The 27,266-nt window shown below is 26.9% G+C and overlaps 1 protein-coding gene across 1 annotated transcript in view; it reads left to right on the forward strand.

Moving 5' to 3' along the window:
* Nucleotides 1-938: 938 nt before the first annotated feature.
* LOC107443667 (serine/threonine-protein kinase PLK1) overlaps nucleotides 939-27,266 on the forward strand; it is a 184,303-nt gene continuing 157,975 nt past the window's right edge. Inside the window, exon 1 of the mRNA XM_043051302.2 lies at nucleotides 939-1,556. Coding sequence (XP_042907236.1) covers nucleotides 1,344-1,556 — 213 coding nt within the window. The 5' untranslated portion in view covers nucleotides 939-1,343. The remainder of the gene's footprint in view (nucleotides 1,557-27,266) is intronic.

Below are 27,266 nucleotides of genomic sequence, written 5' to 3' on the forward strand. Positions count from 1 at the left end.
AGAACATATAATTTTTTTATATCTATGTATGTTATAAAACATGTAATTATGTTCTGTTATATATCATACAAAGGAGAATTATTTAAAAACATCAACGACAACAAGCCAAACGAAACGACAACAAGAGAAAATTATTTTTAAAAAAATTGTATGATGTTCCACATTCAATGTGATACTCATTTATTCCATATTCTGTGATATTCTATTCTATATTATGTGATATTCTATTCTATATTATGTGATATTCTATTCCATATTATGTGATATTCATTCATTCATTTAAGATAATATATATTGAAGTGATAATAATGAAAATATAAATTTAATTGAAGTGCATTTAATTAATTTAGGAAGTTAATTATTTTAATTTATTATATTTTCTCCCTTTGATTTATATTTGTAAGAATACAAGATAAGTATAAATCAAATATGACAAACATATTTACAACAGTAAATAATAATAATGCAGAAAGTACAGCAGTAAACAATAAAAATGACTGAAACTTCAAAAAAGTCCGAGAGTGTTTTACTCCATTTACATAGAATTAGTTCATTTCGTCCTTTCATTTAGTTTTAATCACATTTTTTTTAAAAAAAAGAAAAGTAAATTACTCGTAAAACTTAATTTTCGAAGGTTATACGACCGTGAAATACGTTAGAATTAAATTCGACATCAAATAGTTTCGGTTTTCTTCAAACTTATCTAGGAAGAAAGTGTTTTTATCAATGAGAAACGTGTGAAAATATTACATTTCTTTCTCAAACTTATCATTCCTAATCCACGAAAAATCTGAACCTTTTTTATCTTCTCACGCAGGTGTAATGCAGGGAGGAAAACTTCAAACAATCCTTTTGGCGTTATTCATTGGCGAGAAACGAGTATTTTCATCGCCACCTGTAACCCCAAAAAACACCTAAGCAACTAGCGATAGTTCTCTTCATTTCAAATCATATCTACCGCATGTTAGCGATAGTTGAAATCGTTTTCTGTTTACGGAATCATCGCATGTGACTCACGCAAGTGCAATTTTCTCTGATCTAAACGGGGGTGAGTGGACTTGCACTTGAAAACAAAAAGATAAATAAACAAGAGCTAGTGCTTCGAAAAGAAATTTACGAGTGTTTCATTTAAAATCGTTGTCATTGTTTCTTTTCCAACTTTATTTTATTGTTCATCAGAAAGAATTGAAAACGATTCTTAAAATTGTCACCGGAAGTGCGAAACTTCCGAGTTTTGACAAAAGTGGAATAAAGTCGGTGAGCGTTTTAGAGAGCGAATATTCGAATGAAATACGTACCGGCATTGAGTATTTTGGTTTGGTGTTGTGAATTTATATTTGGGGATGGGGCAACCAAGTAAGGTGCAAACAACTCTGCTCACCCCTGTTGATGTGGTTAAAGCAGAGTGGTTATCCAAAGGAAATAACCGAGATCCTGAAATGTTAGCAATCAAGCCACCGAGGCCAAAAATAGTGGAATTGGCAAAAGATTTACCAGAATATATTATTGACCCTGGAACTAAAACAACTTATGTAAAAGGAAAATTTCTTGGAAAGGTAAGAGCAATTGTTTTTTTTAATTTTTTTTTTAAATTGATTAAAAATTAATAAAGCAATATTTTTTGAAAAAAAAATTATTCATTTTTTAAATTTTTTTTTAATTTTAGAAATTAAATTTGACTCAAACTTGTTGAAGTTAAGGATTTCCATCTTGATTTGAAAGTTTTGTTTTCTAGTTTTATTCTTGTCATGATAGAAAAAAATATTTATAAATTATTTTCTCTTGTTAAATTATTTATCCTAATACCCTTAGATAATAGATATTCTAATAAGTTTATATCTGGATCAAATTAAACTAGATAAAAATGTGTCGAGTTTGTTTTTTATCGAAAAACATGAATGATCACTGTTAAAGTTACATTGTTATTATCAATTGTGTTATTATCAATTATGCTATTATCAATTGTGTTATTATTAATATAAATTATTAACTGTTGAAACTTATAGAAAAAAATATCAATAAATTATTTTTTCTTCGAAAGTAATTTATGCTAATACTCTCTGAAAATAGATATCCTAATAAGTTATCCTAATAGATATCCGAGAAATACAAGTATCAAGTTTGTTTTCCCTGAAAAATACAAATGAGTCACAATTAAAGTTATATAGTTATTATTAATTAAAGCTGTAATTAATAAATAAATATTTTTTATTAATAAAAATATAAAATTCAGAAATAATATTCCACACAAATGTGTCAGAATATTATTTTTATCAGGAGTAACAAATTAAGTTCCTATGATTGTGTCTAGTTACATATTATTTTATCCAAGCAAAATGAATGAGTCACAGTTGAAGTTACCCTCGTTTTCATTTTATAAGAATTATTGAATTAATAAAATAATTATTAGTTGTATTTATTAGAAACGATGTAGACAAGGTAATAATTTTGAAGGTAAAAAAAATTATAATTATAATTAATCCAAAATTTTCAGTATGTATGTAATAAATGTTATACGATTTTTTTTATTTACTATTCAATTATAACCATTTATTTAATTATGATTTGAGCTTAAAATAAACATTTAAAAAACATTCCATGAAAGTTATTTCCCTTTTTCGTATAAAGATGTTTCGAGACGAATACGTCATAATCTTTTCTAGCTTCTTTCATGTTAATATTATTTAAAGTTTGCTAACTTGTTATTTAAACTTATAAAAGCATAATACTTAAAAGATAGTTTTTCCTCATTTGAAGAAGATACAAAAAAAAGTTAACGACATTTATAATTTTTAACTAACACTTTTTAAGGTAAAATTAGCTACTTGTCATTTAACCACAATATGTTTCAATCAAGTTTTTCCACATTCGTCGATAACATTACTAAAACTTAAACAGCAATTTGTAAGGTCAAGGTTAATATAAGATTGATTTAAACGCGTCTTCTTGACCAATGCAATGTGTGTGCGTAATAGCTTTATATTCATTCACGAAATTACATGAAATAAGTTTGATATTTAACCACAAACTCAATAGCTTTAGGAAAAGTATTACGTGTTCGTGTGGTTCGTGTTCGTTACGTATTCGTATATACGTATTCGTATTCGTATTACGTATTCGTATATCGATAATGTGGGGGGCGGACCCGAATTTCTCCTTAAGTAACCCTGATTAATAGTAACCATTAATGTTAAAAATTATTTAAGAATCTTTTCGAAGTATTATATGAATTCTGTTTGGGGAAACTTTAAATATTTCGAAATCAGTTTTCTTTTTATATACTATTATTATTACTGTTTGGAAATAAATTCGAACCTTTTGTTGTGGAACAATAAAAGGATTGTTTGATTGTTAAAAAAAGAGCAGTAATTTTTATATAAGAAATATATATTGTTTTTTTTTAATAAAAATTGTATTTCTAGTTGGTAATTACATAAAATTTCGCTTCACGATAAACAAACATCATTTTTAAAAATTTGTTATTTTTTCTTTCTTTTAGCTTATTATTTTAACAAAAAATAATTATTGAAGTAAAATTATTTCATACATATACATATGCATACTACAAAAGTAAAGGATAAAGGAACTTTAAAGCATGTTATTGTTTTGAAAATGAATTGAAATTATTTTTATAATGTAAGGGCAATCTGAAATTGCTTTTGTTTATTTCAATTATTTAAAAATCGTGTTCATTATTTTTTAGTTAAACATTCCATTTGAGATTATTTTAGTGTAGGATTTCAATGTCTTTGCTTCATTTTGCGTACCAAGATTTTAAAACTGATTAGAGCGAAAAACATTAAAAATAAGTCTGTAGAGTTAAATTTATTAAAATATTTACAAAATTTTAGAAATGAAAATGCTTAATTAATGAAATTAAAATTTCTTTGCCATTTTTTTTCTAAATACGGATTAAATTTGTTGCTATCTAATATCTTGAAAAGTTATTATTTCTTTTTATAAAAACTTTATTGCTTTCAGAATGAGTATTTAATGTGTTCCGCTTAAAAAGATTTTTCCATCTATTCTACATGCGCGTTTGTATTAGTTGAACTATAGCGATCCCTTCAAATTCACGTGNAGCTTCTTATTATTTGAAGTTTGCTTACTTGTTATTTAAACTTATGAAAAGGTAATTCTTTAAAGATAGTTTTTCCTCATTTGAATAAGATACAAAAAAAAGTTAACGATATTTATAATGTTTAACTAACACTTTCTAAGGTAAAATTAGCTACTTGTCATTTAACCACAATGAAGTGCTTTAAGCAAGTTTTTCCGTATTCATCGATAATATTATTAAAACTTAAACAGCAATTTTTATGATCAGGGTGAATATAAGATTGATTTAAACACGTCTTGACCAATGCAATGTATGTGTGTATAAAAGCTTTATATTCATTCCAAAATTGCACGAAATAAGTTTGCTATTTAACCACAAACTCAGTTGCTTTAGGAAAAGTATTACGTGTTCGTGTGCAAGACAAAAGTTGATAGCATGATAGCAATAACAAGCGGTAATACAATATATATATATATATATATATATAATCAACTTTAACCATATGGGGAAGTATCCGTTTTTTTCTGTAGATTAATTACTGAGGAGCCGTTTTAACGATAATGTGGAGGGTGGACCCAAATTTCTCCCTAAGTAACCCTGATTAATATTAACCATTAATGTTAAAATTTGTTTAAGATTCTTTTCGAAGTATTATATGAATTCTGTTTGGGGAAACTTTAAATATTTCGCAATCAGTTTTCTTTTTATATACTATTATTATTACTGTTTGGAAATAAATTCGAAACATTTGTTGTGGAACAATAAAAGGATTGTTTGGTTGTTAAAAAAAAGCAGTAATTTTTATATAACAAATATATATTGTTTTTTTTTAAAGAAAATTGTATTTCTTGTTGGTAATTATATAAAATTTCGCTTCACGATAAACAAACATAATTTTTAAAAATTTGTTATTTTTTCTTTCTTTTAGCATATTACTTTAGCAGAAAATAATTATTGAAGTAAAATTATTTCATGCATATACATATGCATATTACAGAAGTAAAGGATAAAGGAGCTTTAAAGCATGTTATTGTTCTGAAAATGGGTTGAAATTATTTCTGAAATGTAAGGGCAATCTGAAATTGCTTTTGTTTATTTCAATTATTTAAAAATCATGTTCATTATTTTCTTGTTAAACATTCCATTTAAGATTATTTTAGTGTAGGATTCCAATGTCTTTGCTTCACTTTGCGTACCAAGATTTTAAAACTGATTTGAGCGAAAAAAATAAAAAATAAGTCTGTAGAGTTAAATTTATTAAAATATTTAAAAAAGTTTAGAAATGAAAATGCTTAATTAATGAAATTAAAATTTTTTTGCCATTTTTTTCTAAATACGGATTAAATTTGTTGCTATCTAATATCTTGAAAAGTTATTATTTCTTATTATAAAAACTTTATTGCTTTCAGAATGAGTATTTAATGTGTTCCGCTTAAAAAGATTTTTCCATCTATTCTACATGCGCGTTTGTATTAGTTGAACTATAGCGATCCCTTCAAATTCACGTGATTTGTAGAACATAGGTGGCCTTATGCATCTCACGTTTTACGGATAGTTTTGAATAAACTACCGTATTTATTATCACATTCAAAATATTTTCAGGTTGTTTATTTTCGCATTGGTTTTCTTTCTATTTTATTTTCTCTTGTTGCCTGTTAATAGCAATAAATGCGTGTCATTGACGTTTTTGCTCAGAATTAAAAGAAAAGAAAGAACAATAAAAATTTATGTTCCATGCTTAATATTATTGGAATTTCCAAATGTACGTACTTGATAAAATATTTATTTCATTATTCATATACTGTTAGAAATTTCACAGAAAAACGGTTAAATGGCAATTTATTTAATTGTTATTTTACCATATATAACCAAAACAGTCAAATAACTATAAATATGATGGTATTCAAACCGTTAACTGTGAGAAAAACTGTTTATTAATGGCTTTTCACCTATTACGGTGACACAACCAGAATTTTATCTTACCAACTAGGTCCACCTAATGAAGCTTCCTAGTTCTTTGCAACTGGGTACATATTATAGCCAAGAGGGCTAATTTGTCACTCTTATGATCGACAGAACCAGTGTTCGAGTCCCAACGGTTACACCACAATATTTCCTGCTTTCCCTTCAACACACGAAGAGTTTCCAGTGTCCTGCACTCCCAAATTTGCACTCCCAAAAACCCTAAACTATTAAACTATTAAAAACCTAAACTATTAAAATACGATGCTAGCATACACGCACAGATGGCAAGTCCATAAAGCTCCTAAACTATTTAGTTAAATTTCTTTTTTATGGTTTTAAAACCAAGCTAGTTGTAAATAGTCAAAAAACCGTTGTTTTCATGGTTTTTAAACCATACCAGTTGTAAACGATTTCAAAACCATGAAGGTAAAAAATGTTCCTTATAAAAAACTTTACGGTTAAATGGATGGATTGACTGTTGTCGGCTATTTTACTATAATTTTTAAATGAAAATTTTGACACATGTACTGGCCGAAGCTTTAAGGTCTTGTAAATTGTAGAATTTTTATTTTTACAAGTCTTTTTCAGATTTAATAAATTTTTAAGCCTTCATGACAGTAGTTGATATCATTTTTACGTAAAAAAAAAGAGAAACTTGAAGGTTTTTAAGTTTGTTTGCATTGAGTAAAAAACTTATTTTTATTAATATGGTGTTGATTTTGTAGCTAAATACACAATAGAAAGAAAGAAATTATTAAAATTAAATATTAAAAAATTCTAAATAATTAAATACTTTAATTAAAAAAATTTCACGAAATTGCTATTGATATGAAATTTGGCCCCATATATTCATTGTTTTTTTTAAAATTACAATTCTGCTCATCATTTTTTGTAAGTATTAGCTCGGAATTTAACAACGATTGTACAAAATAAAAATAATTAAAAGTAACAATATAATAGACCATAAACGATGAATCGGCTTATGATCCGATGAAATTATTCAAAAAAATCTTATTTATTCTTAATCGTCATCCTTATTTTAGATAATATAAAAAAATGACCTAATATCATAAAGTATAAATCATCAAGGAAATCAATCACATTTTGTGCCATATAATAAAAATGTCTCAATCGAAATATCTGATTAGGAAATAAAGTTATAAAAACAAATAATACTTATTATTGTTTTTGTTGTTAAATAATGATGGATGATATTGGGTTGTAATAATTAGTGTGGAACACCGTAAAATAGTCCATTCCAACACTCTTGTAAACTTGCACACCATCGCGCTTCCTATTATTTCTCAAATTAACCATTTAAATAGACTATTAACATTCGTGAACAAATTGTTCAAGCATTCGTATCTCAATTTACTAATTACGTAGATGGATCACAGATTAGTGTTGTTTATCATTGCATAAAAATGTAGTCTAATATCTTGTTTTGGTTGACTTACGTGAGAATATACACGCAGACGACAGATACAATGTTTTCTTTTTATGAACGAAATTTGTTACACAATATCAATGTTTTAAAGTTTATTTGATTAGTTATTTTTTTTCAATACTTTTTATTTGTTTAAGCCACTAATTTTGACCTGCATTATTTGTAAAGCAACTTATTTTTTAATTAAAACATTAGAAATAAAAACACATTTTGTTTAGAACTCGTAATTTTTGTAAAAATATTATGAATTTTTTTAAGGAAAGTTAGAAGTTAAGTAAATCACTCTTCATCTTTTTGAAAATTTAGAATTTTGAAACAGCAAAATGTTTTTGAAATTTATTGAAATATCGTAATATCGAAATATTTCGAAGTATCGTAAGTATGCGTTGAAATATACAATATTAATTTCAGAATCGTTTAAAAAAATGTTACAACTGTACAACAATCGACCAAAAAATATCAAAATGTTTCTATTTACTACATGAATCTTTTATCTCACAGACTTTCTGTAACCACTATTATAGTTATTTGTTTACAAACATTTCATGAAAAATCACAAAATTCACAAAAAATCACAAAATTCACGAAAAATCACAAAATTCACGAAAAATTGCTTTGTTTCCTTTTTTTTAGCTTGAAAATATTGTTTAGCCATCTATTAATTACTATTATTTGAAGATTATCTATTTGTCACCTATTAGATAACATTGATTAAATTAATTATATCGTAAGTTGACCTATTTTATGATAAACAACTATTTGCAAGTACGAATAATTGTTTTTCTTAACATCAGTCACTGCGGCTCAACGTCATTACTTAATTCATTTCTCGGAATGTTACTTAATAACAAAGTTATCAATAATTGTTATATTGTCTTCTTTTTCGACTACTTAGAATCTGTTGGAGATAACTTAGGAAAATTTTCGAATCTTTATATATATTGCTTAGTTATTATTAGAAAAAGATTCGAAAGAGATTGATAATAAGTTAATATTTCTTATAATTGTTTATAAGAAATATATTTTAAAGAAAACATTTACTAAACATTTAATTATATTTTAGGAAAAATTTAAGAGTACTGCAATAAAATGTTTCGATGGAATTTACACCCCCAATGCACACTTGGAGAATTAATTTTCGTCAATATAGGCTTCTGAAGGGTAGATTTGTAGGCCACTTTTCCAGGGGCACCATTTTGGTGGGCCAACATTGCTCCCACAATAAGGACAGATATTACAGAGAATAAAAGAACATCCGTGCCTTGCCCGATATTCGAACCCAGAACCTTTCTAATGCAAAGCCAGTTGACTGACCCCTACACAGGCCGGTCGGCGTAATTAACGTAATAACGTATAAAAATTCTCGAGTACTTGCTTTAGAACTGAAATAATTTTCAGTAGCGTTTCGTGAAGAGATTGAATCTGAAATTGCAGGTTACAGTTCGCATTTATGGTTATGTTCATAAGGACCACAAAGCTTTAAGATTTGTTAACAAATATAATAAGTTTTGGATAAAATGACAGGTTTTGTCAAAAAATATTACGCCCTATTACAGTTGTAGAAATTTGCTGGAAACTATGAATATACTCCGCAGTTTCTAACAGTGCATTATACACTGTTAGAAACTGCGGATACCATACATTCTATTTTTTAAAAAATTATTTTTATAAAGTGTATATATTCATGAAAAGTTACATCAAAGGATGCTGACAAATTTTATAAACAAATAAGTACAATAGCATGGTTCAATTTTGCACCATAATATTATAGTTGCAGCAAATTTGCTCGTTACTATGAATACAATCCGAAGTTTCTAACAGTGTAAACCATACAATATATTCTTCAAAAATTCATCTTTATGAAATATATGTATGCACTGTTCAGGAAAATTTGTCCAAAAGATTTTTAAAAATTTTATGAACAAATATACAATAAAATATGGTTCAACTTTGCCCCGTATCACGATTGCAGCAAATTTTCTCCATACTATGAGTATATTCCAAAGTTTCTAACTGTGTTAACATTTATGGCTAAAATTTATGGTCTAAGTTGCAAACTTACAATATATTTTTCGAAAATTCATCTCTATGAAATGTATATATTCATGAAAAGTAATATCAAAAGATGTTGACAAGTTTTGTAAACAAATATATCTTTGAAAACATATTTTGAGCATCGGTTGATATATTTCGACATCCATAAATATGAGTTTGCTCTTTGACATACTTGATGATTTAGAACAGGAGCACACATTTTCCGGACAGAATAATAACTCATAAAAATGATCTAGTATGTTCTCCAGAACTGGACGAATCTTCAGAAACGTTTCGTGGAGAGATTGAATCTAGATTCGCAGCTTTACAGTTCACATTTATGGTTATTCTTCGGAAGGGACAACAAAAGAATCCAAGGATCCTATATCCTATCTCAAAATCTTTTCGATTCGCCACTCGTCGAGTCGAAATTTACTTTCCTTGGAACCTCATTTGCCGGGGAAATGCTGAGAAGGGATTCTGCGTAAAGATAAAAATTGCTATTTTCTTAACTTGGGAAGAAAAATGATCTAAGTTAGGAAATCTCAATTTGACGCCAGATGGAAAGGAAAAGAAATACTTTTGCGACGAAAGAGGCATAAAAGTCTGTCGAAAAAATGAAACTCATCTCTATTTTTGGATGTTAATGTTTGTTTTGTTTATTTGAGCTTATTTGAAACATATTGTGTTAAAGTATAGATCCTATTGTACATTACGTCTTAATGTTTTTACTTTAAATTCCAATAAGAATTTTTACCTTCAATTTCAGTAGTAATTTCGGCTTTAAATTACATTAAATCTTTTACCTTCTTATAAATCTTTTATCTTAATGATTTCTACCTTCAAATGCAATTTCATTCAAATGAGAGAGTTTTAAATTTTTTTATTTCCAATTTCAAATGATTTGAAAAAATATACTTTGCTATTATGTTTTTCTATTGTATTCTTAGTGAATCTTTAATTCTCCTTTCTTTTGTTTCCTTTTAATATTACTTTATAGTTTTCTTTTATGTTCATGGTATTTCTTTTCCAAAGTATTTTAAAGTTATGAAACTCAATAAAAAGTTCATATATAAAAATTCAATTATATTTTCTATGGATGCTATTTTATAATGTGTATTTAGCAATGATCTCTAAAGCTCACTTCCTTATATGGCAAGTTCTTCGGGGCAGAATCACCGCTAACATTACTGTCAATCTTTTAAATGTACTAATAATTGTTACAACAGTTTGAATATTTTTTTCTTTTTACTTTGCTTGCTTTTTTATTATTATTTCTAATTTTTAACTCTTATTTTTTAGTTTAAATAAAGTTGTAAACACACTTCTAAGTCAATACGCGGAATTTCAAGTATTGAGATATTCACTCTCATAAACTCTCTTAAGTCGTTTTGTTCATTTGAAGATTTTTTTAAAAAATATTATCCGATAGAATATTTCTCAGAATTTTCGTACATTTGAGTAGATTTATATATTTTATTTTTTTAATCTTTTTACAACATATTGGAAGAAGAATCGAATTCTTTTCAAGGTCATTTAATTGCAATCTAACCCTTATCATATTTCACCTTGTTGTATTAATATCTACTTTTTTTTTTATCGCCAACACTTCATTTCTTAGAAACTAAAACGCGTGTCACCTCAAATAATTTCAATCTTTGTTGGTTCGTGCTGAAAGCAGACGCCTTATTTGAATTTTTATAGGTGTAAACAACGTTCTCGAATTACAAAATGGAGGTGTGGGTACACATTTTATTGGTTGGTAATAAGTGCGACGAGGCTTCATTCAAAAAATGCACCTGCGTCTTGTTTGTAAAAAACACTTTTTTTACCACCTGTCTCGTGCGTTCCGCCTTTCGATATGGGTTGCGGGCGTTCAATTTGAAAGCATTCACAGGAAAAAAAAGGAAAGGAAAAAAATATTGTTGACAATTAATGATTTTATTTAAAATAGAAAATATTTGGAATAAAATACATTTGTAATAAAATATATTTATAATAAAAAATTGTAATAATGAATTTGCAATAAAAAATATTGAGCAAGGGTTGAACGCCTTAAAACGTAAATACGTAATTTGTTTAAATCGTATTTTATATCAAGATATATGATGTATAAGGAGAAAATGCGGTATGAGGATTATTATTAAGGAAATAATTTTATAATTGCTAACTTTTCAAACATTAAAGATAACTTTCTATTTATTATTTTTTACTCTTAGTTTCATAATTTCATAATCATTTATTAAATAAATGACTATGTAATTGTTAGCTTTATTCAAACATTTAAAGAAACACACACAATTTATTAATTTGTGTGTTTGTTCCATAAATGTTTTAACACGTTGAATGCCATTGGGGTCACCGGTGACCGGCGAAGCCAAGATTCTCAGAAACACATAATTCGAGTAAATTTTTAATTTTTTTAATATTATTATCATTACAAAAATGGTTTGAAGAAATTAATGCAATATAGAACACAACAAAATAGTTTTATTTATGTACACAGAGATGCCAACTTGCTCCGGACAGCGAATAAATATTTTTAAGTGGTAGTTTATTAATTGTGATTCTTGGTTTGATAAATTCAATTTAGTAGATTTTTATCCACCACCATTTCTAAACAATTTGTGGACTTATATAATTCACCACTCTTTTCAGATATGTCATGCTAAACCTTTTAAAAACTGACAAAATATGTCTAATATTTGCAAATTTAGTTTTTAGTTATTCACCGTGTGGCCAGACGAGCAAGCCATGTAAAATTAGCATGGCATTCAACGTGTTAATGAAATATAGTAGATTATATGAAATATAATAGATATATGAAATATAAATATATGAAATAAGGATTAAGATGTAAATATTTGAATTATAATAGATTAATGAAATATATAGAAGTATAATATCTTATCTTAAATAGATTTTAATGATGTAATCCTTAAAACGTTATATTCTTATTAAGTAAATTATTATATAATTGCTAACTTTCCAAACAGAAAACTTAATTTTTATTATTTTTTTCTATTCGTTTCACAATTATAAAAATGTTTCTCATATTATAGCAATTCATAAATTCTTATCTTCTTATTAAGGAAATATTCGCAAACCTTTGGCTGCAGGGCTATCGCAATCAGGGAAACGATTGTCATCATCAGAGACAGAAATGCAATATTAACTTTTCTTGCCCCGACCCTGTATGAACTCTTGATTGGTTGTTTGATCAAGTTCGATGAGGGTTGAGTTGTTCGATTGTTGCGCTGGAGATAGCAAATTAATCTAGACGCCGATAGTAAAAGGTTCCAGTTTTATTGATTCTATTAGAGAAAACAGGGTTTTCGAAAATTAACGCCTTTTGCTAATTGAAAATACCTTTGAATTCATAATCAAAATATAATTTACTCGTTGAAAGACAAAGTAAATCGATTATCCTTTAATTAATTAATTTAACGATTCGTCAGTGTAATAATTTCTAGAATAATGCCTATAATTGTATTTTATTTAATTAAGCATTCTATTAAAGAGGTTTTATTTGATTATTGCAGTTTATTATAATTCTCATCCTTCTCGAAATTTAGAAAGCTTTTCAAAAGAGTAATTGTAAAACTATAATAAAATTAATTATCCTACTTCATAGGTATTCCAAATTTTTAGTGGAGGGTCCTGTTTTCGTAAAATTGTGAAAAATTATCTCATTTTGTGAATTTGGGAAAATAAAGAACCGTTTTTGTGATTACGTGATAAAGAAGTAGTGGAACACTTATTGGAACTCCACTTTGATAATTGCCACAATTACTAACGTTAAGATACATTGAATTTTATTCCAGTGTATATCTTAATGCAATATAGCGTGACATGTGATAAAGGAGGTATGGTGCAGTGTGACGCTTTGAGACAGTCAATAATATTGAAAATAAAAGTGACATTTATGAATGACCCTCAAAGTTTATTTCTTTCCAAAGATATCCAAAGTCACCATTAAAAGTTCTATATCCTATATATCGAAATGTTCCCAATTCAATTCGAAGATACTATTAAAAGTTCTGTACGCAAAAGCTGTCAGTATAATGTAAAAAATTTATGGGTATAGTTGTCACCATTTTTGGTGTCGAAGCAAACTAAAGTTTGCAGTGCATATTCTCACTTTTTATTTACTTTTTTACTGTTATAGTTCTATTTATTTATTTATTCAATTTTTTTTGTGTGTTTACAAACAACATATATTTTCATGTGTGTTAGAATCAATTTATGACTTCATTTGCAAAAAAAAAAAAAAACATTTCGTTTAAAAAAAAACTAAACATTTTTAGTAATATATTTGCTCTATTCCTTTCAAACAGTTGTTATTTTATTGATTTTATAAAGTTTTTTACCCGATAACTACAGTTCTGCACTAAAAATGCATTTAATTTACCTCAAAAACATATATGGTTGCATTTTTTTCAGTGTATGAGACTAATAACTTCAAATAAGACAAATTTAAAAAAAATGTAAAATATAACTTAAATTTAAATGATGGATAAATCAATAATAAAGCAATAAAATAAGCAAAAATAATAAAATATACACTAATTATAAAATAGCATTTTTACAGTATAAAATATATATATAAAATAGTATGAAATAGTAATGAAATAAGCAATGATTATAAAATAATATAATAATAATAATAAAGAAAAAATAATTAAAATAAACATCAATGATAATAAAATAATAGAATAATATAATAATAACAATAAAATAATGACAAATAAACAACAACAATAATAAAATGATCAACATAAGCAATAAAAATTATCAACAATAATGAAAGTAAATAACAATAATATTAAAATAATATAACATTAATTACAATAATTATACGTAACCACCATTAATAATAAAATAATCAGCAATAATAATAAAAAAACAATAATAATAAAAATTATCAACAGCATAGAAAATAAACAACAATGATAAAATATTATAATAATAAAATAATATAATAATTATAATATAAACTAATATTCAAAGAAGACAAGCCGAAACTTTATTTTTTGAACAAGGTACAAGTCATACGCAAATTCATTTTTAGTAGGGTTTGTTTATGCAATTTTTAGAATGTTTTACGGTTTTTATTCATAAAAATGCATTAAAATTGTAAAAGTAAAAGAAAATAGTTTGTGGATTCCATTAAAAACCTTTTCATTGCAACTGGAGTTTTTTATGAAGAAAAAATATTTTAAAAGCTTTTATATAAATAAAAGTTTCGAAATCTAACAAATGTGTTTTTTTCCGGAGTGTTGCATGAAATGACAAAAGCTCTAAAGAATTGTTTCAGAGAGTGGGGAACTGTTGACAGGCCATGTTCATTTTTCAAACAAACATATCCAGTTTTACACCCTTTTTTTTCCTTCTTCCTTCCTATTTTCCTAGAATTTCTTCGATCATAATCGATCCTGGAAAATAAAATTAAAACTTGTTAGGGTGGGTGAGAAAAAATGGTGCAACAATGAATAATATTTAAAAAAAAAAAATTCAAAGAACGATATTAAATGGGTTTGTAGTCGTTTTCCTGTTATGGTTTGATCTATAGTTTGCCTTTTAATTAGAAAGCAATTTTTTTAAGATATTCTTATTCGTGATACTACAACGCTGAGTTAAAAAAATTAAAAAAAAAAAAGGTTTTTAAAAAATTTACTTTATTAAACAATAAAAGCCATTAGTTTTTCCAATATTCTTAGCAACTTTAGTTTTTAAACATCAGTAAAAAGTGTATTATATTTATCAAATTGTTTTTATAATCAAATCAAATTGTCTTCAAAATTGTAATGAATTATGTAATCGTTACTTTTGCTTACTGCAATATTTATATATATATTGTTAAACAGCATAACTAAAATATCATAATTGTAAAATTGAAAAACTAAGTTCTAAAATAATAAAGAACATAATAAAGACGTAGCTCAACTAAGTTATTTTAAACTAAGTAATAAAGAAATAATTCAACTGCATCTACGGCAACTCTACTACATATTTTTGTTTTTGAATTTACTTACTGTTACTTGTTTCTAAATTTATCACTGTGATCTAAATTTACTTAAAACTATGGCATTTAAGTAAAAATACAGTACTTTATTTGTAGTGTAACGTTTTACGATTACTAATGTTCAACTACTTAGACTTGTAATTTTGAACCCAATCCAGAAGACAAAGGAAATCCTGGATCGAGTATGGCGAGAAATTTGCCTTTGGACTTTTTGATAGAACTAACCCGCATTTGCCTTACATGGAGGGGAAGACCACGAGAACCGCCCACAGTTAGCTTGACGACAAGGGGACTCTAACCCATGATCCGTCTACCACTGAGGATATTTCGCGTCAGTATTGTGGTCGGTGGTAGACGGAATTCGTATCGACCAGCCATCGCTGGGATTCGAACCCGGTTCACCTCATTGGAAGGCAACTCTATTCTCTAAGCCATCGAAATTATCGAAAATGTAATGTAGGAACATAGCAATGATATTTATGTAAAAATACAATATTTTATTTGTATTGTCACACTTTTTCATCAAGAAAGTTTTTTTGTTTATTTAGAAGAAAATTATATCAGATTTTATTTGAAATTATCGAAAATGTATTGTAAGAACATAGCAATTATTTCTAAAATGAAATTAAAAAAAAAATTAAACCATTTCTAAGTTGAAGTTACAGCTACTATCCTTTATTGCTATCAACCGCGCTTGCCCTTTGACGGCTCTAACATGTTAACTTGAGTCTAACATGTTAACTTTGACGAATCTAACATGTAAAAATAATACTATATCTGCAGAGGTTCTTCTTAAAGTATTTTGTTTGATTTGGGGAGACTCATGCCGGATTTTAGTTTAAATTACTTTTTATGTTATGTAATAACATGATAAAAAATATCTGAGATGTTAAATTTGTTTTTAGGTAAAGATAAAAGATAATGCTTCATGTGTCATGCTTTTTTAATCAAGAAATTTGTTTTGGCAAGAGTTGTATCGAATTTTAGTTAAAATAGTCTCAACTTTAAAGTAATAATGTAGTAAAAATTACTCAAAATGTAAATTTTTAAAAACTGATGTCATTGTTTTGTTGAAGTTACAGTTACTACCCTTGATTTATTACCTGTTAAGTTGAGTTTTTGATTTAAATGGCACTTTATTTTTTGTATGTTTCTTCATGAAGAAATTTGTTTTGAAGAGACTTAAATTGAATTTCAATTACTTGTTGAATTTACTTATTGAAATTACTTAAAATTTCAAGTTAAAATACCTAGAACGTAATGTTTTAAGATCTAAAAGTCACTATGTAATATAGCGTGACATGTGACAAAGGAAGTATGGTGCAGTGTGACGCTTTGAGGAGAGGATGTGGTCAATAATATTGAAAATAAAAGTGACATCATTTATGAATGACCCCCAAGGTTTATTTTTTCCGAAGATATCCAAAGTCNGAGTTTTAGTTTTAAATGGCACTTTATTTGCTGTATGTTTCTTCATGAAAAAATGTGTTTTGAGGAGACTTATTACTTGTTGAATTTACTTAAAATTTCAAGTTATAATGCCTAAAACGTAATGTTTTAGGATCTAAAAGTCACTGTAAAATTAAAGTTACAGTTACTACCCTTGATAGTTACCTGCTAAGTTGAGTTTTAGATTTAAATAGCACTTCATTCATGTTTTCTAGTGAAAAAATTTGTTTGTTTTGAAGACACTTAAGTCGAATTTTTATTACTTGGTGAATTTACTTATTGAAATTACGAATTGAAATAACTTAAAATTTCAAGTTAAAATACCTAGAACGTAATGTTTTAAGATCTGAAAGTCACTTTAAAATTAAAGTTACAGTTACTACCCTTGATAGTTATCTGCTAAGTTGTGTTTTAGATTTAAATAGCACTTCATTCATGTTTTCTCGTTAAAAAATTTGTTTGTTTTGAAGAGACTTAAGTCGAATTTTTATTACTTGTTGAATTTACTTATTGAAATTACGATTTGAAATAACTTAAAATTTCAAGTTAGAATACCTAGAACGAAATGTTTTAAGATCTAAAAGTCACTGTAAAATTAAAGTTCCAGTTACTGCCCTTGATTATTACTTGCTAAGTTGAGTTTTAGATTTAATTGGTATTTCATTCATGTTTTCTCGTGAAAAAATTTTCTTGTTTTGAAGAGACTTAAATCGTATTTCAATTACTTGATGAATTTACTTATTGAAATTACGAATTAAAATTTCAAGTTATAATGCCTAAAACGTAACGTTTTAAGATCTAAAAGTCACTGTAAAATTAAAGTTAAAGCTACCGACATTTCTGCTCCCGTTTTTTGATGCATCCGAATGTATTATATTGAGTTTTAGGTAAAAATAATGCTTCACCAGTTGTCACGCTTTTCGTCAAGAAATTTATTGGTTTGTTTTGGAGTAACTTATATCGGATTTTAGTTGAAATTCCACAGTTTTCTGTATAGGAAATCCATGTGCTCGTTGTTCGTAAAAGCAAGACTAATCTCGGACCTGAGAATGTGTCATGACGGTCGATCATATGGGTCACGGACGATTTGTTCAAAAATCGCACAATTTTCCTCAAACTCTTTAAGAATTATAATCTTTATTTTCCACAAATATGTGTTATTTATAAGTTTGATTGAAATTCGTAAACATGTGATATTGAAAATGTTGTATGGAAGTTACACACGTTTTCTCACTTTATGATTTATGTTTTTTTATACCATAACTACAAATTGTAGGGGAAAAAAGGCAGAATTTTTTTTTTATTTCCTTCATCCTTATAGATAAAATAATCTCACTCCAAAATCTTTTGCTCCTCAGTTACTGCTAGGGACGTTTTAAGAGAAATTTGTGCCCGTTATCGGATTCTTCACTATATTTTTCAACGTTAAAATGGCACTCCATATTCTCCCACAAAAAAGGATCCTTAACAAATTATTTTCACAAAAAAGTGGATCCTTCAGGAATTATTTTATCATGAAATAGATTCTTCACAAATTTTTTCCTAAAATGGACCCTTCAGGAATTATTTTATCATGAAAATAGATTCTTCACAAATGTTTTCCTAAAAATGAACCCTTCTGGAATTATTTTATCATGAAAATAGATTCTTCACAAATTTTTTCCTAAAATTGGACCCTTCAGGAATTATTTTGTCATGAAAATAGATTTTTTACGAATTTTTTCCTAAAAATGAACTCTTCAGGAATTATTTTATCATGAAAATAAACTCTTCGTAAAATTTTTCCTAAAAACGGACCCTTATCAAAATTTTTCTTTTGCAATTAAAAGTCGATAATGTCTTTAATTTATAGTAATAAAGCTCCATGGTTACTACAACTACCTAGAAGGCATGTTTTTTTCACACAAAAAAGATATTATTTTAACATATTTACAAAAGTTGAACTTTATCAGAATTTTCAGTTTTATGATTAAACATTACTGATGAATCGTGTTCTTTCTGCCAACCCTGCGTTTAAAAACTTGAAAATGTGGTATTGTTACGGGGAATATCACAAAAGATTTGTCTTTCATGTTGTAATTTTAAAATTGTGATTTCAGTATATTATTAACTCCGTGTCCCTTTTGAAAAATTTTGTAACCGGTAAATTTTTAGAATGAAAAATACAGTTAAAAGTCATTTTTAAGAGAAAATATTTTGTAAATGGTCTATTTTAACAGTAAAATATTTTAAAATGTTTGCTTTACGATAAAAATATTGTGAAGTGCCCGTTAACAGACCCAAATTTCACCTAAAACACCCCTATACCTTAATTTTGTTTTATTTCATAACCGGCGGTGAACTGCCTACCCAATTCTGAGTGAACGATTATAGATGTTTTACTCCGTAGCCCCGTAATTTTGAACCCTCCCCAAAAGACAAGGAAACGCTTGGATCAAGAATTGGGACAAACTAGCCTTTGTGGAAGATTTTTCGATGGAACTAACCCCCTCGGAGGAACTAACCCACCGGACAGAAAACCACATAAACCTCCCATGATTAACTCAACGAAATGGAGATATTGGACCATAAGTCGCCTACCACTGAGAATATTTTACGCCAGCACTGTGGACGGTGCGAGCCAGAAGCAGAAATTGTCTCAACCTACAACCTCTGAGATTCTAACATTGGCACCTCATTGGGTGGCTAATGCTCTATTCTCTGAGACACAGCGGTTTTTTTTTATCTTTAATGGAACTAAAATAGTGGTTGATGTTAGAAGATGTGAATATACTTTTTCAAAATATGTGAAAATGTTTGACACGTGGATTATCTTATAAGACGTAATCACTGTTCTGAAAATAAGTGTTTTAGTATTCTGGACGATATAGTTGAGATAATAAATATATTTATTGCGAAATCAGACTGAAAAAAAATGAATAATGAATTTGTTAAGTTGTTCAAGGTTATGATACTAGATTAGCTCACATGATCAATCGGCAAATGGAATAATTTCTTCTAAGCTTAAGACTTACTGCAATGTATGAGATTTTGTTTACTTATTGTATTGAACCTGAAATATCTGCTTTAAAATATTGTCTTTTAGCATAAAAGTATATTGAATGATTAAAACTGTAATGGTATATCAAGATAGAAATATATGTATACAGATACTTAAGTTTTATCACAAATCCTTAGGTTGTTTATTATCCATTATAGAAAAAAAATTTAAATGAATATAAGTACACAGTACTTGATTAAGAACTTCATTCGTTTTAAAAATATATAAACAGAAAATAATAGTCGACATAATTCAAACACTCAAAAATAGGCAACCATTTTCAAGACTTGCCAGACGTGAATCATAAAAAACAAAAATGATTTCAAATATAAAATATAAAGTCGTCAACGAAAAATGAAGATTAAAAACAAAACTAGAAGAACCACAGTAGCCCAGAAAGAAAAAAAAGCGAAAAACAGAACAAGAAAGTGACCGACAGATGCAAATCAAGGTAAAATGCATTTCCACGCGCTATGGAGAGGTCGTGAAAAGCAAATGTCACTAACAAGGAAATCGGAATTCATAGTAATAAAACAAGATTCTAGGGCATCAAAATGAGCTGATGTGACGGGGGTGGAATTAATTTTGGCAATGTTGAAATTGAATTTAAATTCGACAAATTCAAGTGATAAAAAATTGATGCCTATTTTTAAGCTCTTGAAACATGTAGACTGCTATCTTATATTTATATATTTTTGAGGGGAAGGAAGTATTTAATGAAGTAATATATTACCGCTTCAGCTTCTTGAGATTATTCCTTAAATATGTATAGTTTTATTTCACTTACTTATTTTTCTTAATCTTTAAATAACAAATGAGGTTATAACATTCAATCATAATAAATATTTTTAAAAATAGATTCTTACTCTAAACAACACTAGCAAATGATTGATCAATAAATTTGTTTGGCGTTAAAATGAATGACAAATTTTAAGAAGAAATAAATGAGGGTAAGTAATGAAGAAAAGTGGAACGAAACTTGAAAATATATTTCTATTCCAGTTCGTTAATGCATATAAACTTTTATCACGATTAAGGTTTTTTTAATAAAAATAAAAAGTTAAAATAGGATGATATGAACCATTTAGAATTTTTCTACAAAACTTTCCAAAACCCAGTAAAAACGGAAGCGCTATTTTTCTCTTCTTTTTACAACTTTTTTTTTCCGTGAAAGAATTTCTTGTTCTTTGCGCAGATAGTTTTTGCTCTGAACACAGCAGCGGTGATCCTAAATATTTTTTTTTCATTTTTTATTCACTGGCTACATAAGATTTCTATTATTTCCATTCTCTTTTTTTTTCTCGGTAAAATGATGCCAAGCGGAAATTTATAAACTTAAGAAAAAAAAAACGTTCTTTCTATTTTCGATATGGCTGTGTTACCAGCTTAACAGTGTAAATCTTTCACATATTTGATTTATTTTTAAACCTGTTATCCCTTTCTAACCGAAAAGCTCTAGCTTAAAAAAATGGAACTAAAAGAAGGAAAAATGGTCCCTGAGCATAGTGATGTGGAATTTATGATAGCACTGTTTTAAGTTTTTATAGAATATACAACCTAAAGTGCCCTTCTAGGGTTGTTTGGAGTTCGTTTATCAAATTTTACAACTGTCCTTCATGTTTGAGTAAAAACTCCTTCTGTATTTCATGACAGGATGGAAAAATAAAATCAGTTTTTCAATTTCAGAACGGTAAAGAAATTCAAGCATTGTCTACATGAAAGAAAAAGTTAGATTAATTTTTTAAAAGTGATGATTATGAGATTTAATTTACGGCATTATATATTTATCATAAGATTATGATTATTATGGGTAGAATGCTGCTATCGTGAACTTGTGATTATTGTGAATATTTGCATCTTTGCAATAATTATAATTTATTATACTTATTTTTAAACCTGTTATCCCTTTCCAACCGAAAAGCTCTAGCTTAAAAAAATAGAACTAAAAGAAGGAAAAATAGTCCCTGAGCACAGTGATGTGGAATTTATGACAGCACTGTTTTAAGTTTTTATAGAATATACAACCTAAAGTGCCCTTCTAGGGTTGTTTGCAGTTCGTTTATCAAATTTCACAACCGTCCTTCATGTTTGAGTACAAACTCCTTCTGTATTTCATGAGAGGATGGAAAAAAATCAGTTTTTCAATTTCAGAACGGTTAAGAAATTCAAACTTTGTCTGCGTGAAAGAAAAAGTTAAATTAATTTTAAAAAGTGATGATTATGAAATGTAATTACGACATTATATTTTTATCATAAGATAATTATGGGGAGTACGCTGTTATCGTGAACTTGCGATTATTGTGAACTTGTGAATATTTGCATCTTTGCAATAATTATAATTTAATTTCAATGTTAATATTATATTTTTACATTGCTGGTTTCAGATGAGGATTGAAAGAAATCAGTTTTTTTTTTAAATTCTAGTAGCACAAAAGAAATGCAAGGTAAAGAAAGGAAACAATTTGTATTGATAAGCAAAAAAGTAGAATTCATTTTAAAATGTTCTGATTATGAGATGTTTTTTTTAAATATTTTTTTTTAGTGGCAGGCACTTGGGTCTATTTCCCATTGGCCTAAGGAATGTCAGAATTGCTAGTCTCTTATCGTTTCGCTTCGAATTATGCAAAAAGATACAGTTCAGATTGTTCCATTCAACGTTTTCACAATTAATTCAACCCCAATCTGTATCGGCATTTTGTCAGTTCTTAGCGTATGGAAAAGCCATTCGTTTTACATGATTCAAAATTTGATGATTTTTGACAATTGTCAAAAACAATGCCTAAAGGCTTTTTTTTACATGACAGTTAAAACAAGATAAAACTGTCAATTGTCCAAAACTTTCCAACCCTGCCTAATTATATTTTTTTAAAGTGCTTAAAAATATTTTTTGAGTGCTTGAAAAGTGCTAAAAGGTGCTTATTTTTTGTCGAATAATTTGGCTACTCACCCTGAAAAACTAATTCAATTTTTTTTCTTTGTCGCGAACCGTGAATTCTTTATTTCCTCATTTCTAAAATCGAATTATTTTTTTTACATGACGGTTAAAACAAGATAAAACCGTCAATTGTCAAAAACTTACCAACCCTGCCTAATTATATTTTTTTTAGAGTGCTTAAAAATATTTTTTGAGTTCTTGAAAAGTGCTTATTTTCTGTTGAATAATTTGGCTACGCACCCTGAGAAACTAATTCAAATTTTTTTTCTTTGTCGCGAACCGTGAATTCTTTATTTCCTCATTTCTAAAATCGAATAAAAATCAATGATCTCAAGCATTACGAAACACAGCTGTCAGTTGCGAACTTCAGATTTCAGCAATACCCTCAGTTGTCTATGATTTATGATGCCATAGACCTTTTCTCTAAATAATCCGAGGATTAGGGGAAAAGCGATAAAAGAAATTTAAAAAAAAAAAAAAAGAAGTATCTTTGACCGTAACGGACTCCACATCGTCCAGTGCACAACACAGTGCAGGTGCATTTATGGCTTCTAAAATAAGTTTTTTTCCGCCGTTTTTTTTCTCTACTATGAACGCGCGAAAAAAAATACCTAAGATGAACCCTCTGAATGCTTCATAGCCTATACAAAACTACTCGCTCTATTTAATTTGGTCCGTCCATCCTCAGGGTCAATGGATTAAGTTTGGCTCGCTAATTTGGATACCCCCTCTATCTTTTGTTGATGTGTGTCAAGCTTATTAAAAGATTTTATCTCACTAACTGGGGCGTTTAAGTGATATACACCTGTCCAACGAATTTTAATAGCTACTCTAAATAGAAATCTATATTCAAGTAGTTTAATCTATATTCATATAGTTTCTGTTTAGAATAATACATAATAGAATTTATGTATGTTTTATAAGGAAGGAACCCAAATGGGAAAACAATATTTAATTTTAGAAAACTCAATTTCCTTATTTGTAAAGTAAGGAATTTAATCGAAATCCAATTTTTTTTCTTGCTAAAATTAATTGTGATTAATTTTGCTTCAAATATACTAATTTGTAATTAATGCTGAACTAGTTTTGATTAGAAAGATTAAAATTAGTTTTGCATCATTAACTGCAGTGTTTAGATACCCAAGATACCTGTCCAACGAATTTTAAGAGCTACTCTAAGTAGAAATCTATATTCAAGTAGTTTAATCTATACTCATGTAGTTTCTATTTAGAATTGAAAATAATACATAATAGAATTTATGTACGTTTCTGAAGGAAGGGACCCAAATGGGGAAAGAATATTTAATTTTAGAAAATTCAATTTCCTTATTTGTAATTTTTTTTCTTGCTAAAATTATTTGTGATTAATTTTGTTTCAAATATACTAATTTGTAATTAATGTTGAACTAGTTTTGATTAGAAAGATCAAACTTTGTTTTGCTTCATTAACTGCAAGCGTTTAGATACCCAAGATACCTGTCCAACGAATTTTAATTGCTACTCTAAATAGAAATTTATATTCAAGTAGTTTAATCTATATTCATGCAGTTTATATTTTGACTTGAGAATAATACAAGAATTGAGAATAATGTAATATAGTAGAATTTATGTATGCTTTAGAAGGAAGGAACTCAAATGGGAAAACAATATTTAACTTTAGAAAATTCAATTTTCTTATTTGTAAAGTAAGGAATTTAATCGAAATCCAATTTTTTTTTCTTCAAATATACTAATTTATAATTAATGTTGAACTAGTTTTGATTAGAAAGATTAAAATTAGTTTTGCTTCATTAACTGCAGCGTTTAGATACCCAAGATACCTGTCCAACGAATTTTGATAGCTACTCTAAATAGAAATCTATAGTTTCAACCTTGGCCAAGGTTTCAACAAATAGAATCTATATTCAGGTAGTTTCTATTTAGAATTTAGAAGAATAGAATTTATGTATTTTTAGAAGGCACATGGAAAAATAACTATAATTTTCATAAAAAATTCAACTTCTTTATTTGCAAAGGAATGAATTAAATTGAAATCAAAATTTTTTTCCCCGCCAAAATTAATGAATACTATTTGTAATTGTAGAATTATTTAATAAATTTAAGTTAATTTTACTTCACTAACTACAGCGTCTATACTTGTCTAAAAAATTTTAAAAACTTCTCTAAACAAATTATTTCAATCTATTTTCAAGTAGTTTTTATTCAGAACTGAAAATAATACATAATAACAGAATTTATGAATGTTATTGAAAGACCCGAATTGAAAAAAAAATTATTTTAAGAAAAATTCAATTTCCTTATTTGTAAAAGAATTAATGTTATTATTAAGATAATATTTTATAACTAGTTTTTATAATAATTTTTATTATTAATTTGATTAATTAATTTTATTTCATTAACTAGGATGTTTTTGGTGATAAACCTTTCTAATGAAATTTAACAGCTACTCCAAATACAAAGCAATCTATATTCAAATCGTTTCTATTTAGAACTTAGAGCAATACATAAGATTAAAATTTATTAATGTTGTAATCGAATTTATGGAAGAAAAAACTTAATTGGGAAAGTTATTTTTATTTTAAGAATTCCTTATTTGTAAAAGAATGTACAAGAATGTTTTTTTTTAAATCGAAATTTTTCTGTTAAATAAATTACAATTAGTTTTATTATAGTTAAATATAATTATTTATTAATTTTAATTCTGTTTGATTAAAATTGATTTTTTCTAACCATCTGGGGCATTTAGGCCTAATACCTGTCATAAGAATTTCAATAGCTATTGCAAATAAAAATATCTAAGTTCAAAAGTTTTTATTTATACATAAAAAATAGAGTTTATGAATGTTATTGAAATAATTCAATTCGAAATTTTATTTTCAGAAAATCAAACTTCCTTATTTGTAAACGAAATAATTTGAAAATTTTCGGTTTAAAATTAGCTGTAATAAATCTTATTATAAATAAAGTAATTATTTACAATTTATTATAATCTGTTTTCATTATAATTAATTAATTGATTAGAATTAATTTTGAATTTCTTAATGAGGTGTTTAAGAGTACCTGTTTAACGAATTTTAATAGCTTCTCCAATCAATCCGAATAATTTCTATCTGCTTGTATATTTAAGTAGATTTTAATTTAGAACAGAAAATACTATACAGGAATAGAATTTATGAATATGAAAGAATTGAATTAAAAATTATTTATATTATATGAATAGTTAATTATTTGAAGTAATTATTTTCGCGAAGAAAATCCTACTTCTTTACTTGTGAAAAAATGAATTTTATAGAAATTATAATTTCTTTCTCTCTAAAATGTATTATAAATAATTTTAGTATAGTGAATTTAATATTATTAATTATATTAAATTTTAAATTAATTCAAAAAAGTTAACCAAAACTAATTTTATTTTACTCACAGGGATGTTTTGGTGATAAACTTATGTAACGAATTTAAATAGCTACTCTTGATAGAACTCAATCTATGTTTAAGTAGTTTTTATTTAGAATTGGAATAAAACATAAGAATAGAATTTATGTTTATCATAGAAAGAAATCAATTTAAAAAATACTTTAATTAGAAAATTTTATTTAAATCGTTTTTTTTTCCTTATTTATGAAAGAATGAATAATGTTGAAATTGTTCTTCAAAATTTTTTTCCCTTTGGGGAATTATCTTTACTATCAGAATTGTTTAGCTATTATGTATCAAGCTTATTTTATTCCTAATTTTCCTCGATGTTTTGTACTTCGGATTTGCTTTTCATTTTGGTTTTAAGCTTTATGTATTATAGAAAAATCAATGTATACTCATTTTTTTAAAATTTGGAACGAAAAAACTTATTTTTACCAAAATTCTCATTCCTCTTCTTTAAAAGCATTTCATTTGTTTTGAATTCAATCTTTTTATCTGTCTTATTGGAACTTATATACAAAAAAAGCGAATATTTGTTATGCTATTTATATGCACAGTGCTCAAAAAAATAAACTAAATAACTCAAACAACTTATAATTTAAAGATCAGATTTTAACATACTTGTTAGCTTTAAGATTTTCCTATTTTAGGTAAAAACTTACACTGCTAAGTGCTGCACTATTAGTTTGAATATAGCTCTAATTCATGCTTTAGTTTTTATTAAAAAATTGAAATATTAAATTTAAAATCAAAAATATAAGAAAAGCGAAAAATATTTTATGTCATTCATATTAATTAATAATCTGTTTTAATATTTTGAGTCATTTTCCGAATTTACATACTTGACGCTTTCTTAAGATGAATCATATTTAGCTCATTGTCGGGAATAACAGT

This window comes from Parasteatoda tepidariorum, chromosome 6 (assembly GCF_043381705.1).
Source record: "Parasteatoda tepidariorum isolate YZ-2023 chromosome 6, CAS_Ptep_4.0, whole genome shotgun sequence".
Lineage (NCBI taxonomy): Eukaryota > Metazoa > Arthropoda > Arachnida > Araneae > Theridiidae > Parasteatoda > Parasteatoda tepidariorum.